The sequence below is a fragment of the Pundamilia nyererei genome, unplaced genomic scaffold (genome assembly GCF_000239375.1).
Source record: "Pundamilia nyererei isolate P.nyererei 1_Seehausen unplaced genomic scaffold, PunNye1.0 scaffold00122, whole genome shotgun sequence".
Classification (NCBI taxonomy): Eukaryota; Metazoa; Chordata; class Actinopteri; order Cichliformes; family Cichlidae; genus Pundamilia; species Pundamilia nyererei.
The window spans coordinates 99564-114329 of record NW_005187523.1 but is presented as its reverse complement, the minus strand read 5'-3'; the positions used below and the strand labels follow the sequence as shown (position 1 = coordinate 114329).

Below are 14766 nucleotides of genomic sequence, written 5' to 3'. Positions count from 1 at the left end.
GTGTGTGTGTGTGTGTGTGTGTTAAGCCTGAGTAAAATTAATGTAATCTGCCCCCTCCCCCGTTGCTCTGGTTACTGTTAGCTGTAAAACAAATGAGCGTGTTGTGTCACTGCTGTGTGTATTTTAAGTTATGAGTCATCCGTTGCTGCTCCTGCTCAGTAATGCACTTTCTTTGCACACACGTGTGTCATCCTTCAGTGTGTTGTTTGTGCCTCTTTGTTGTTTTGCTGTGCTGATACTGTCATGATGTTAAGTTTGGGCACTTTGTGCCTTCGCTCGTTGTTGCTAACCTGTCTTATCCTGTTGGTGTGTGTTTGTGCGTCTCTGCTGGGTGCTTGTGTAGCCGGGCCAGGAGCAGAGAGAGGAGAGTTTGGTACGCCAGCCTGACTTTGTTCTCCCCTCGCTACCAATCAGCTTTCCATTGACTCTGCTTCCTTTTCTCCACCCGTTTCCTTCAGGCAGTCCATGCACACGTCCTGTGACAGAAGGACCAATCAAAAGCTTTGATATAGACTCAATATGTGACCAACAACTGATTATTTCGCATACAGTGATTAGTTTCTTGTCATTTTATTTCCATGTAACCAAAATGACCAGACCATTGACTGGTTGGTTTTTTCCCAGTTGACAGCAGTGGCTCTGAGGAGGGCTGTGATTGGCTCAGCTGTGACACCACAGCATCCAGTTTGGAATGGGTTTCTAAGGCCCTGCTGAAACCAGTGGCCTCCTGCCACAAATACATTCTGTCCTCGGTGCATTAAGAAGCACGTGTGGGCGCATCCTTACTGTCAAACCTCACACGTCTTCAGACCACAGCCGGCGCGATGATCAGATGTTGGATCACAGTATTGAACTACTAACAGCTCATCTGTGGCTGCTGCCCAGAGCATGAGATAATGCTGCACCTTCCCCCAGCTGGTGCTCCACGGCCGGTCAGCCAAAGGTGGAAGTGGATCTGTAATGAGCCCACGAAGCCTTTGTGCTGCAGTCATCAGTGTGTCTGTCTGTAGTGCTACAGTACTGAGTCATCAGTTTTCACTCTGCTTGTTATTCCAGCAAACACAGACCCAAATGTATTGGCCCATCTGCTGTGTACAGCACAGCTTCAGTTCTACAAAGTTAGTTTTGTGGTCGGTAACAAAGGAAATAATTGTAAGATGATAATTGGCATCATCAATGATTTCTCTGTTTAAACAGAGTTCAGTTCAATCTTCATGAATTCAGCTGCTTTCCACACGTTAGGCTGCAGTGGAAAAGTCGCGCATGACACCTGCTGTGTTTCTGGGACCTGTTTGATAGGGTGGTGCTGCTGGTGCTTTCAGTAAGGTCGTTGGCTTGGAGTCCCGCCCGGCCCCATTCACATCCCGATCAGCTGGAATGGCTTGTGTTTAATTTGCCACGTAGCTGCTAAGCTTCTGGGATTCTCCATCTCTGTCTCTGAATCACTCCGCTCTGTGGACATACACAGTTGTGATTAAACCACGCCGCCAAACCCCGACTCTGACCACCACCATTAATCTGCCGTTTTCACACCCGCTTTCAAATCCTTCTTTTCTCTCCTCTCTTATGTTTAGCGGACTATAACATTAGGTGCTGGCGACCGGCAAGTCATCCAGACTCCGATCAACGAGTCTCTTCCTGTCAGTGGCAGCAGTGTGGCCCAGCTCTTCAGACAGCTCGGTACGAGCACATATGAAAATTACTGCTCTGTTACTTCGTTATGTGTCTGCTACAGGCCGGGGAAGACCCGTGGCTTCATTTTCTGTCAGTGTTAAACACAAACTCTCCAGACCTCTAGACCTTTTTATCCTCTTTGCTCTGCATGAAGAACATGGATATCTCCATATGCATCTCACACATGGCTGTGGCCACGACCTGCTGCTCAGACCTTCTGTTTCTGAGAGCCAGCCAATCAGAGGATAGTTTGCTTACAGTTTTACACTTTTAGTGTTCAAAGAATAAATGCAGGTTGATTCTGCAGTTTAAAAGACCCTATCAAATATGATGAAACTTCAAATCACCAATATTTCTGTGCGTGCATGCAGCAGGTGAGGTGGATGACACGTCCTCTGTCCTCCCTCAGGTATCGCCAATGTTCTCTGTCTGTTCTGCGCCGCCCTGACGGAGCATAAAATCCTGTTCCTGTCCAGCAGCTACCAGAGACTAACGGACGCCTGCCGGGCGCTGCTGGCCATCATGTTTCCTCTCAAATACAGGTATGTCCCACTCCTGTTGATGAAGCCACAGTGTAGACACTGCTGAGAGCAGGACGTGTGTAAAGTCTCTTCTTGTTGTGTTTTCTCAGCTTCACTTACATTCCCATCCTACCTGGAAAACTCCTCGAGGTCCTGAGCACCCCCACGCCCTTCATCATTGGTGTCAATTCCTTCTTCCGCTCTGAGACTCAAGAGCTGGTGGGTCCTCACTGTTTGCAGCTTAGTGAATATGAGGCCACATGAGGTAGTTTTCATCAGTGCGACAGCAAAGAGCAGTGTCAGCAATGGTAAGGCTGTGTCTTAAAGCTTTGCTGAGGAAAGAACCAGACAGGAGTGTTGTCGTGTGTCATCGACCTGACGGAGCTTTCCTTTAACAACCACCAGCTGTACAGAGGGAGGCGGGGCTTATCTTGAGCATTGGAATAGTCGAGCATGTTATTTAAAAAATGTACTTGGATATCCTTTAACGTGTTGATGTTTTGTGAGCTTATATATGATTAAAGTGACATCAGCAGTATTTGGAAGTGTGTCGGCAGGGAGCGCTGTCCGGGGACAGGAAGCGCGTGTTCTAAAAAGACGGAGCTGTCTTTGAGGGGACGATGAACGAACGCTTGCTTGGGTTTGGCTAAAGCTGCTGTCCTTGTGATTTGGGCCTTTTAATGATTTCTGTAGGTGAAGTTATTGAACAGTGTTTTATTACTTGATAAAGCAAGAAATGTGTGCACACGTGTGGCTCCACACAGCGTCTCTTAGTGAGTTCCACCTGAACCACATGCTGTTGGCCACTGCAGGCTTTCACACAAGGCACCACAGACACTAGTGGGAACTAGTTTAATGCTGAGTGGAGAGGGACCAGAGTAAACGTTCGATGAGTGTAAACGTCTGATCACAGCTGTGGAGCTTCAGCGCTGACACCAGAAAGCTTTTGTTTTTAAGGCGGACGTCACGTGTCTGTGTCAGTGATGACTGCTCGCCACGACACGCGTGTCTAAAGGAGGTTTGTGAGCTGCGTTCGCCGCTGTAAACATTTTGTGTACGACAGTATCAAACAGCTGTGGAAGGGAAATGAACACGAGAGCAGGTTAGCGACACACAGCCATCTGTGCCAACCCGGCGCTGTATCAGCACTGAAACAATCACACATCCCTGCACAGTGCACTCTACACACAGCTGCTGCAGGCTGGGGTAGATGTGTGATATCGTAGTGTTTAGAGGACAAAGTTTCACACAGTCACACAGGGACAGCTTTCTCTGTGAAATGCACGTCAATAAGAAAAGCTGTGAGTCCGTGTGAGCTCCTACTGACCTGCGGATCCGTCTTTAAGCTGCTGCCATCCAGCTGTTTGCTACCTGCTAACCTTGGTAGATGCATCGCTTTGTCACGTAGTCGTCTTTGTAAACTCGGCCGAGACGCATCAGCGTCCAGGACAGTAGTAGATTCAGTGTCACGATCGAGGAAACCAGGTTGAGGCCTGATGATGGTGTTAGCGGGACTCGTCACGTGTGGCTGCGTGCTGCCCCATCACAGCCTTTAGCTACAGGGGGCTGTGTTTTCTACCTTTATTGCTGTAAGAGCAGTGTTGTGTGTCACTGATATGTGACTGTGCGCTCTGTGGTTTGATCGACTGGGTCAGAGGCCGCTGTGTTTGTCCTCCACTTGATCTAATCAGCTCCTGTTTCACTTCTTATCAGCACTCCCTGAAGCACAGATGTTAATCCTGTGTGTGTGTGTGTGTGTGTGCAGCTGGACGTGATCATTGCCGACCTGGATGGAGGCACAGTTACCATCCCCGAGTGCGTCCACATCTCCCTGCTGCCTGAACCTCTGCTCCAGCAGACCCAGACGGCCCTCTCCATGGTAAGAGCTGCAGCTTATGCACACGATTACTGGGAAGTCTCAGTAGCATCACGTGGGTGGTTTCTACCACCAGACTTCCCAGTGCTCTTTATGGGATTAGGTGCCAGTAACATGTTCAGGAAGTGCTTCTCTTTCTTAGTATTGACTTCAGCTGAAAGGAATAAGCGGTTTTGTCCAGTGCTCCAGTCCCTGTGTAAAAAGCCCTGATAGACTCCAAGCAGTCGTCTCTGTTATTGAAGTAAAAACATGTAAATACAAGCAGGGATGCATTGAAAGCATTTAAGGCGGGACTTAATCATTAATCACGTCTGAAATACTGCACAGCAGTGTGTTCTTGTTGGGCTTGACTGGGTGGAGATCATTTCCAAGTATGAATTTTTTATACCTGCCAAAAACGTCAGATACATTTAAGAAGTGCCGAGTGTGTCGTCACCTTAACTGTGGAAATGCAGCCTTAGTGCTGAGTTATCTGATAAATGCACAACCACAGGTCGGTTTGTACTGAGGCACAGCGCTGCAGGCCTTTGCTTATTACTACATTTGAATGGTCACTGATAGGATTTCCCCTTTTTAAGCCCCGCTGCTTGGATGCAGCGCGCTCACCAACCAAACACTGTTCTTGTGTTCTTATCAAGCTGTTCTTCACCTCCTTCCAGCACTGCAGCACCTGCCCTTTCTGAGAAACACTTTTTATAAATGCCTCCAGCTTCCTTATTATTGATAAAGGCCCAATACATCGATTTTTCTTCCTGCTTCCTTTGTCAGCTCTGTTTGCTTTGTGCAAATCTCATAACAATGGAGATGATACAGCCAAGCTGTTCATGCTCGTAACCATATCAGCTGTGAGTCAGTCGGTTTGAGCTGCAGGAAGTGATACCCAGTTTATGAGCAGTTTACTGGATATGCAGTCATTTTACAGTCTCAGCCATGAGTAAAGTGTAGTGAGAAATAATATGTAAACACAAAGTGTTGCTCACGTGCCGTCTGATACAGTTATACAGCGGTCATATAATACTCACAGCCCTTTGCTTTTCATGCTTTGTTCTTTTCCTGCACATGAAACATGGACAAACTTTGTAACTCGTTGACAGTGAAGCTGAGAGTGAAACACAGATGTGCAGATATCACGGAGGCCTGAGCTGCTGCTGCTGTCCCTGTGCAGCACTCGTCACATCAACATAACTGGAACCTGATTTGTTCCACATGTTCCATTTCTGGAAAACGATCTTGTGTTTCCCCAGTTAGAGTTTCATCCTGTCGAAACATTTAGATCAACAGTAGTTTTCTTTTATCGAGTGATGACAAGTCAAACTAAACACTCGCATGTCTGCCAGATAAACTCTGTTCTGCCTTTTAGATAATGTCTCTTGGAGTAAACGACTGAGCTTGTCACAAACCACAGGAGAGCTTCTGTGTGCACGGAGACGAAGGGTCGAGGGTGTTTATTTGGAGGAGGGTGCTTTGCATTTTCAGCGCAGACATGCAGCCTGGTATTTGAACTTGTCAGGCTCTTCCCACGGACACTCGCAGTACTGTTTCCTTTTAGACACTCATCAACAGTAACGTGAGAGAGGAGTGCCGAACGATTTTAATCGTTGTCTGTTTCAGTGCTGAGAGCTTACACTGCCGTAAGGATGCTAATACTGAGATGCACAAGTGCAGCGCTGGTAGGTGTGTTGTGGAGTAACCTGTTAGACCGTGTGCTGCTTTAGAAAACGTCAGCTAAGATGAAGAGCTACAGAACGCTTGTGTGTCCTGAAGAGTGTTTTTAGCCTGCACTGTGCTGCACTGCCATGATCCAAACTCTTAGTTGTGGTTGCATGTTGCAGCTGGATTCATCGTAAATTCCCCTGATTGTGGGACGTACCTCAGACTTGGATAAACAGGAATGCCTCGTACATAAACGAGCAGTTATCTGTATCTGATCCTTAAGTCCAAACCTCACCTGAGCCGCCTGCTTCAGCTGGAGGTTTCTTCCTGTTAAAGAGAGTTTTTCCTTCCCACTGTTGCCAAGTGCTAGCTCAGAGGGCGTGGTCTGATTGGTGGGTTTTCTCTGCATTATTGTGGAGTCTTTACAGCATGCAGTACGTTGAGGTGGATGTTGCTGTGATTTGGGGCTGTATGAACTGAACCCTCTCTTGCCTGAGCAGACTGTGTTCTGATTGGATCACGTTCCCTCCTCAGCGGTGACTCTTGTCGAGCTGACTGACTATTTGAACATCGTGCGGCCTCCGCTGCACCCCTGCTGCACCCCCGTGTGCTGCACGTTTTGTCTCTGCGTTTAGCAACTGTGTTGTGCATTATTTTAGAGACCCTGTTGTATCTGACTGAGTGAATGTCGTGTTGGGTTTAGTTTGGTCTTATGTGCTCACTGTCTCAGTCTACATCGATGAGCCACAGATGTTATTGCAGCAGCATCATTCGACAGCTCTGTGCCCTCCAGAGAGACACTGAACTTGGCCCTGCTGACTTAGGCCACATACCAAAGACGTCAGGGCTCAAAGGAATGGATCGATTTAATAGAAAAATAATTTATTTTGAAAGTTTTGTTTTTGTCACTGCGCCGTTCTGTGTGCTTCATGACTCTTAACCCTGAGACTGCTGTGGTGCTAACGCTGCTCTGATAGTTCACTGGGTTATAGGCCTCAGCTGGCAGAGCGATGAAAACAGATCCAACTCTGACACACAAAGTCCAGGCACAGCAGATATCTGCCACACTGACAGCCCTGCGTGTGAAGCTGATCTGGGGCTCGTCTGTTCAGTTGTCCCTCAGTGTGCTGCTGCTCCAGGAACCACGCTGATGCTGGAGGCGGTTGGATAGCAACCCTAAACCAGGGCTTAGCTGCTCAGCTGTCCTTACACTTAGCCAGATGAATTTGTTCTGAGCCTAAAAGCTGTAACCAAGGATGATGTGTGTCTGCACACTGTGCCACTGACTTACTCTTCTTCTGAGCTTTCCCAGATGTTGTTCACATCTGACAGGAAACTTTGCACCTGTGTAGTAAATGTGCTTTAACCACGTAGTCTAGTGAATACAAGCTCAGAGCTCCATCACTCTGAAAACGGTGAGTTTGTGCTGTTGTCCGTATCAGCAGGAATCAGCAGCAGAGACTTGTGGTCAGCAGTGATGGACTTTGTTTTCTGTTCCTGCAGGTTTTGGATCCGGAGCTGGAAGTTGCCGATCATGCATTCCCCCCACAGTCCACGCAACCCTCTGCTCTCAAAATCCAGGCAAGGAGTAAACTCATGTAGTGATCTATACGCTGTAATTACACAACACCAGCATTAGTGTTTTTGTCTTATATCGATGGCATAAGAGGTGGTGGAGGTCATAAACTCTGGCAGCTTCAGGCTTCCAGACTCTTTCAGTTCCTCTGTGTGACAGTCGTCTTTACTGTGTGCGTTTCAGGACAAGGAGATCCGAGCGGTCTTTCTGTGGCTGTTCGCTCGGCTCTTCCAGGGCTATCGCTGGTGTTTACATATCATCCGCATTCACCCAGAGCCTGTGATTCGCTTCCATAAGGTACAGGAATGTCCTGGCACAGCACACCGCTGTTAATGTGCATCCAAGGAAACAAAGAACAACAACAACAACAACAACAATCTTTATTTATAGAGCACATTTAAAAGCCAAGGGCATGCCAAAGTGCTTTACATAAAAGAATAAAACAATTAACACTATAACATCAGAGTCATATAAGTGTGGAATTATGTTCACAGGTAGAAACCACTAATAAGAGTAAACTATAGCACATAGCTATAGCAAAGTAAAGCTGTACCATCAAACACAGTGATAGAGAACATAGACAACGCAAGACAAACAGAAAAACTAATAGAATAACTCACTGCAAACAAGGCCAGGATTTAACTGGTAGAAACAGCAAGTTCAAACAGATATGTTTTAAGCCGTGATTTAAAAGATTGAATAGAATCAGACGCCCGGGTGCCAATCGGGAGATTGTTCCACAGCTCAGGTGCAGCTAGAGCAAACGCTCGATCACCTCTAGACTTCAAACGAGATCTGGGCTGAACCAACAATAACTGAGGAGGATCTTAAAGCCCTCGCAGGAGCATATGAGTTTAAGAGTTCCTTAAGATAGCTTGGTCCTGTGTTATTAGTCATTTTAAAAGTAAGCAACAGAATTTTTAATTGAATACGAAATTTCACAGGCAACCAGTGCAGATCAGCGAGGACGGGAGTGATGTGAGCAAACTTCTTAGTTTTAGTTAGACTGCGTGCAGCGGCATTCTGGACTGTCTGTAATCTATGTAGAAGGGAAGAGTGGAGACCACAATAAAGTGAATTACAATAATCTAGTCTTGACGTTACAAAGGCGTGGATGAGCTTTTCCAGGTCATTGTGTGGTCAAAGAGTCTTGATGGGATTGCTGCTAACGTTTTTCCACAGGCTGCCTTCCTGGGCCAGAGGGCGCTGTCAGAGGACGACTTCCTCACCAAGGTGTTAGATGGCATGGCGTTCGCCGGCTTTGTGTCGGAGAGAGGTCCCCCCTACAGAGCCACCGACCTGTTTGATGACGTGAGTCTTTCAACACAAACATCTACCCGTTCGCTCCTGTTTGTGCGATCGCAGAGCACAGTAGTTCATGACAGCTACGAGTGGAAAAACATGTTAAGCTGACATGTCAGCACATGTTTGAGTCTCCTCTGGGAAGAAGCAATCAGCCAGGAGGCCGTGCAGCATGTGGCGCCCAGGACTTACCTGTGTGGAGGCAGCTGATAGGTCGATTTGAAAGGATTTCCCCCCAATAACAATGTTGTTGTTAAACATGTTTACATTACTGACGGTGCTCAGACAAAATTCTGGGACATGGTGGGCCACGAAGGATACACCGACCAATCCTTCAGATCTGCTTCTTCTTCTTCTTCTGCTTCTTCTTCTTCTGCTTCTTCCAGCTTGTACATGCAGTGCTACCACCTTCTGTTTCAGTCTGTTACTACACTCTTAAATTTCAGGATCTTACAAAGCTTCAAACGACGCATCGGCTATTTTGATAGTCGACGTAATCGTGACTAGTCAACAAGTGTGGCTCAGGCGGTAGAGCAGATCAGCTACTGACTGGAAGGTTGGTGGTTCGATGCTTGGCTTCCCCAGTCTGCCAAGTATCCTCGGGCAAGAAACTAACCCCCCGCTGCCCTCTGATGCGTCCAGCGGAGTGTGAATGCTTAGATTGCACTTAAGTATAGAAGGAAGTGCTTGTATGAGTGGGTGTGAATGTTGTATAGAGGGCTTTGAGCACTCCGGGAGAGTAGAGACGCGCTGTATAAGAATCAGTGCATTTACCATGAACAGCTGTCACACAAACCTTTACTGACGTAACTGAACACGTTCCAACCTGGTGCACCGATGACACGATTAGGGCTGCTCGATTATGGCAAAAATGATAATCACGATTATTTTCACTGAAATTGAGATCTCGATTATTTGACGATATTTATTTAACCCTTACGACCTACCATAGAACCAAGTCCACCAGAGCTTATATTATATTTTTACTGATTTTGGAGATACAGCAATTTTTATATACTGCAGGAAAAACGAAAAACAATCCTATGATGCAAATTTGCAAAGAAAACAGCAGGTGCATCAAAATAAACTATTTCCAGCAGTGAAGTTTGAGTTCTAAGCATCCCAGCAACTATTCAGAAAAGCATAAAGTCAAACATGACTTATAAAAACACCAGTATAGGCTTTTAAGGCCTACAAGTAAAAAACTACATTTTCCGCGAAAATGACGTCACTTCCAGTTTCGGACAGGAAATGGCGGACATGCGATCGTTCGCGCTGACGTCTGTTTCACTGTGGGAAGTGTTACGAACAGCTGATCGGATCAGCAAAGCGTGTTTCTGGAATATTATGTTTTTGTTCCTGCAAGAGCTTTTTATGCAGTTTTTGCAAAGCTATATGTGGAAGGAAACCGTGACCGAGGACAAGCTGATGGCATCAGATGTAAGTACAACTCCTCCGGTTTCATATGCAAAAAAAATCATTGCGCTAGCTTACACGGTTCAGGTTCTACAGGGATTTAACAATAGTTACACAACACGGAGCGTAAAATTCGATTAATTGAGCAGCCCTAGACACGATCGTTGGTCACTGAGCACAGTGTGGCTCAGATATGGAAGAAAGCTACTAACATCACTGCTGTCCTCTTTCTACAGCTGGTAGCAAACCAGGTGGAGCGGATACGACAAGAGGAGGCCTGTCCGCACAAAGTCATGAACCATGCCAAGGAGGTTGCAGAGCAGCTCTTCAAAAATGTGCGTTTCATCGATTGAACTTTCTTACGGTTTCTGTTTGTCGCCATTCCTCCGTTCTTCCTTCAACGATCGCCGTCTTTCTGTTTTCTCAGGAGAATCCCTACCCTGCTGTGGCCATGCACAAAATCCAGCGACCATCAGAAAACAGTCAGAACAACGCACAGAATCGGGCGCCGTTCCCCTTGCTGGACGACGTAGCGGTGCAGCTGTTCATCGATCACGCTGCTGCCAAGCTCAAGACCGCACCTCCCGCCGTCAAGCCGGAGCTCAAGAGCATGGTGCCATCTGGGCCGCCGCTGGGTGAGCTGTTCTTAGCATGCACGTGACCCGACTGCAAACTCATATCGGCCGAAGCCTCAGTGTGGTGAAACTGTAACGCGAGGTTAACTGAAGGTGGCCAACACCCGCTCTGAGTTGGCGCTGACCCTGCTTATGTGCATCTTAAACTTCCTGTGTTAACCTCATACAGTCTGACAGTGCGTGCGTAGGAGGCGTAGCTTCTGTGCTGTGGCGAGTCTGACGCCCTTTGCTCCACAGGAGATATCGTGGACAGGAACGGCAACGTGATGGCGAACAGCGCTCGCAGGCTGGAGGTGGTCAGGAACTGCATCACGTACATTTTTGAGAACAAAATGCTGGAGGCCAAGAAGGTAAAGACGCGTGTGTGTCTGTGACGCACTCACAAACTTTGTTGGGTCTGCAGGCTGTTTTTGTGTGTTGATCGTGGTCGTTTGTCACGTCGTCTGTGCAGCTGATGCCAGCGGTGCTGCGGGCGTTGAAGGGTCGGGCAGCTCGCGTGTGTTTGACTCAGGAGCTCAATCAACATGTCCTGCAGAACCGAGCTGTGCTGGATGACCAGCAGTTTGACTACATTGTGCGCATGATGAACTGCACCTTACAGGTGAGCCGGCACACAAGGGGCCTGATAGTGTCGAAGCACACCACGAGGACGTGCCTGTGGGCGTCACAAAACAAGCCGCTGAACGGCATTATGGGAAGTGTTCAGAGTGTGACCCATACTGACATCAGGTGGCAGCTTTGACTTCCTCTAGATTGGATTCAGCCTCGTCAGAGTGAGAGTAACAGCTGTGTTACTGTTGTTCACTCGTCAGGTTTCCACAGCTGCAGCTCGCCGACCTGGCTGTTGCCAGAGCAGATGCTCTGAAACACGAGCCGTTTCTTCTGTTGGAGGTGTATACAGGCTGATCATAGAAGTCTTTGCAGGTCAAGCGTGAAGCCTCACACACGTCTGTGCTTCGTTGTTTTGGAGCTCAGTGCTTTCCTGCTCTTTCTGTTCAGGACTGTTCACACATGGATGAACACGGGATCGCGGCGGCGCTTCTTCCCCTGGTCACAGCCTTCTGCAGAGTGAGTGCAGCCTTCCTAAAATGAGAGTTCGCCCACACTGTACAGCTTGAGGTGTTACTGAGCCTGTGATTGGACGTCTGTGTTCTGTCTGACAGAAACTGGGAGCAGGCGTCACCCAGTTTGCCTACAGCTGTGTGCAGGAGCACATGGTGTGGACCAACATGCAGTTCTGGGAGGCCATGTTCTACAGCGACGTGCAGAACCACATCCGACACCTGTACCTGGAGACGGAGGACGGAGGGCAGCACAACAACTCGGTGAGCAGAGCGCCCGCGTGTCCCATGCTCCGCACACGTGATTAAAAGTTCACCGTCTAACTGACGGAGCTTTGTCCATCCCGATGTGTTCTCAGGAACAGCACGTCGCCTCGGGCAACAGAAGGGAAATCGGCGCCCTGGAGCTGGCGTCAGAGCAGAGCCGGCTGTGGCCGACGCTCAGCAAAGAAATGCAGATGGAGCGCGTGCAGAAGGAGGAGAGCACGGTATTCAGCCAGGCCATCCACTACGCCAACAGGATGAGCTACCTGCTGCTCCCGCTGGACACCAGCAAGAACCGGCTGCTGCGGAGCTCCGGCCTCGGAGACGTGGAGAGCGTCAGCAACAGCTACGTCACAAACAGGTAGGAGCGCCCGTCTGCCCACAGAGGGCGCGCCCACAGTACAAACAACTCTTTAGAAACATGTTTTTATCTTCACACAATCCAGCTAAGCATGTCTTAGTGTCATCAAACACTGTCACACTCAAAGCGGCTGATGTCTGTTTTTGTCACATTCACTTTGTGTTTAGTAAGACAGGCTTTTATTGTGAAATCCCAACATCTGTCTTTAAAACAGAGACCGTTCCTTTTATTCTGTGACCAGCACGCGCATCGCCCATGAGTGTGGCGTTATTGTTTACATCGAGTTGTTCGATCAGCTGGGGCTTCGTCCGTGCTCAGAGCGTGTGTTTGTGTTGCAGCATTGCAGGCAGCATGGCGGAAAGCTACGACACGGAGAGCGGCTTCGAAGACGCAGAGAGCTCAGACGTGGCCAACTCTGTGGTGCGCTTCATTAACCGCTTTGTCGATAAAGTGTGCAACGAGAGCGGCGTGACCAATGAGCACCTCAAAGCTCTCCACGCCATGATACCAGGTATGGACGAATCGCCGCGTCTGCCTCGTGTCAGCCACACGCATGAAGCACTCGAGCCTCACGCTGTCTCTGCACTCTCACTCTGCAGATATCGTTCAAATGCACATCGAGACGTTGGAAGCAGTCCACAGGGAGAGTAAGAGACTGCCTCCCATCCAAAAGGTAACCAATTCATGTTTTTACATCCCACTGGACAAAGGCCATGCAGAACCCCAACCAGCCCCGCCCACTCCCCTCTTCACCAATCCCTTCAGCTCAGGCTCAAAGCGCCACGGCAGGTACGTCTGTCAGCTGCAGACAGAAGCGTGTGACTCGCAGCAGGCCGGAGCCGTGCATGTGGGGTGTGCAGTCTGCTATCTGAGGCCGGAGCGGCTCTCCCAGGGCCTTCAGAGCTGCGTGCCTTCCATCTGAAGGGTGCTGTTCATGATGGGCGGCTGTATGTGAGCTTGCTCCAGGAAGGGCGCCCTCCATCTCTGCCCTGCTCTCGCAGCATGCAGGGTCAGGCGAATAACAGCTGAACTTGTGGCTCAGGCTGTTATGGCGACACGCTACCAAAGCTGTAATTGATTTCCGCTCTTTAGAAACCTCCCAGGCCTCGCCGGAGGACAGGAAGTGATGTAAGGGTCTAGAGGAAAAAGCCAGCTTCTTATTTGCTCTTGTTCATCTTCAGCAGTCGGCCCACTGAGACCATCGCTGCACATTGTGACATGTTTCTCTGTGGGCTCATGCACTGGTGCAGGTTGCCCTCAGCACGGGTGTGAAAGCATGCAACGGTTGCAGTGGTTCTTTAACAAAGTGTTCCTGTGACTAAGATAGCCGCATGTAGTTTTAGATGTCTGTCGGCCATGTTTGGCTGTGATGTCGTAGCACGGGGTCATCTCTGTCGCTCTCTGTCTTTCAGCCCAAGCTGCTGAGGCCGACTCTGTTGCCTGGCGAGGAGCTGGTGATGGAAGGCATGCGTGTTCACCTAATCCCCGATGGGCGCGAGGAGGCCACGGGGCTAATGGGAGGTCCGCCTCTACTGCCAGCGGAGGGCGCCATCTTCCTTACCACGTACCGGCTCATCTTCAAGGGCACGCCCACCGATCCACTGGGTAAGAGGAATTTTGGCTGCAGCTCTGTCGATTGTCCTGTTCTGTCGCTGACCGCGGTGTCCTCCTGCAGTTGGAGAGCAGGCAGTCACTCGCTCCTTCCCCGTCGCCTCCCTGACAAAGGAGAAGAGGATATCGGTCTCGTTAACGATGGACCAGTTTGTCCAGGAGGGGCTCCAGCTGCGGTCCTGCACCTTCCAGGTACCTTCCTCAGAATCACGCCGATCAGCTCTCAGCCAAACTAGAAGCTGGCGCTCTGACCTCGTGTTGTCTCTGTCTCTGTGTAGCTTATGAAGATTGCCTTTGATGAGGAGGTGGCGTCTGATCTGGCGGAAGTTTTCAGGAAGCATTTGCACAAACTGCGTTACCCTCAGCATGTGCAGGGCACCTTCGCCTTCACTGTGGGTCAGAGTGGCAAAATGGTGGTGGAGCACAAGACGAAGGACAAGAACCAGTCGCTCAAGTAAGTGTGGAGGGACTGAAGCTGACGCTGTGAATAGAAGGAGAGCGCCATCAGTCGTGTTAGGTCACTGACCCGTCACTTCCTGTGGGTGGGCCAGCAGGTGACACAGCTGTAACATCAGGAGCGTCAGTGCTGCTGCGCTCTGCTGAGACGTTCAGGTTTACCTCGAGCTCCTGAATGTTCATGCAGGACCTCGGATACAGTTGATGCGTTCCATTTGCACCAGGAACGCCCCCTCAGCCCCGCCCACCCTGACATCACAGTCCACACAGGGTTTAGAAAGCTTTCTGTCTCTGCTGGTCTGTGGGCACAAGCTCCTTATTAAAGACACACACACAGACGCACAGACACAGACACAGACA

General features: G+C 49.1%; 1 protein-coding gene across 5 annotated transcripts in view; it reads left to right on the top strand.

Annotated features, from left to right (window-relative positions):
• The window catches only part of sbf1 (SET binding factor 1), a 55071-nt gene that overhangs the window by 30097 nt on the left and 10208 nt on the right, over nt 1–14766 (top strand). For 3 of the 5 annotated variants that reach the window (XM_005742605.2, XM_005742608.2, XM_005742607.2), the window contains 20 exons: nt 344–373; nt 1575–1680; nt 2084–2216; nt 2306–2414; nt 3961–4074; nt 7228–7305; nt 7484–7597; nt 8483–8611; nt 10255–10353; nt 10446–10653; nt 10891–11003; nt 11105–11254; nt 11653–11721; nt 11817–11978; nt 12074–12339; nt 12678–12850; nt 12939–13012; nt 13752–13944; nt 14015–14142; nt 14229–14404. In XM_005742605.2, coding sequence (XP_005742662.1) covers nt 344–373; nt 1575–1680; nt 2084–2216; nt 2306–2414; nt 3961–4074; nt 7228–7305; nt 7484–7597; nt 8483–8611; nt 10255–10353; nt 10446–10653; nt 10891–11003; nt 11105–11254; nt 11653–11721; nt 11817–11978; nt 12074–12339; nt 12678–12850; nt 12939–13012; nt 13752–13944; nt 14015–14142; nt 14229–14404 — 2624 coding nt within the window. The remainder of the gene's footprint in view (nt 1–343; nt 374–1574; nt 1681–2083; nt 2217–2305; nt 2415–3960; nt 4075–7227; nt 7306–7483; nt 7598–8482; nt 8612–10254; nt 10354–10445; nt 10654–10890; nt 11004–11104; nt 11255–11652; nt 11722–11816; nt 11979–12073; nt 12340–12677; nt 12851–12938; nt 13013–13751; nt 13945–14014; nt 14143–14228; nt 14405–14766) is intronic. The other 2 variants (XM_005742609.2, XM_005742606.2) reach the window with 1 other exon arrangement.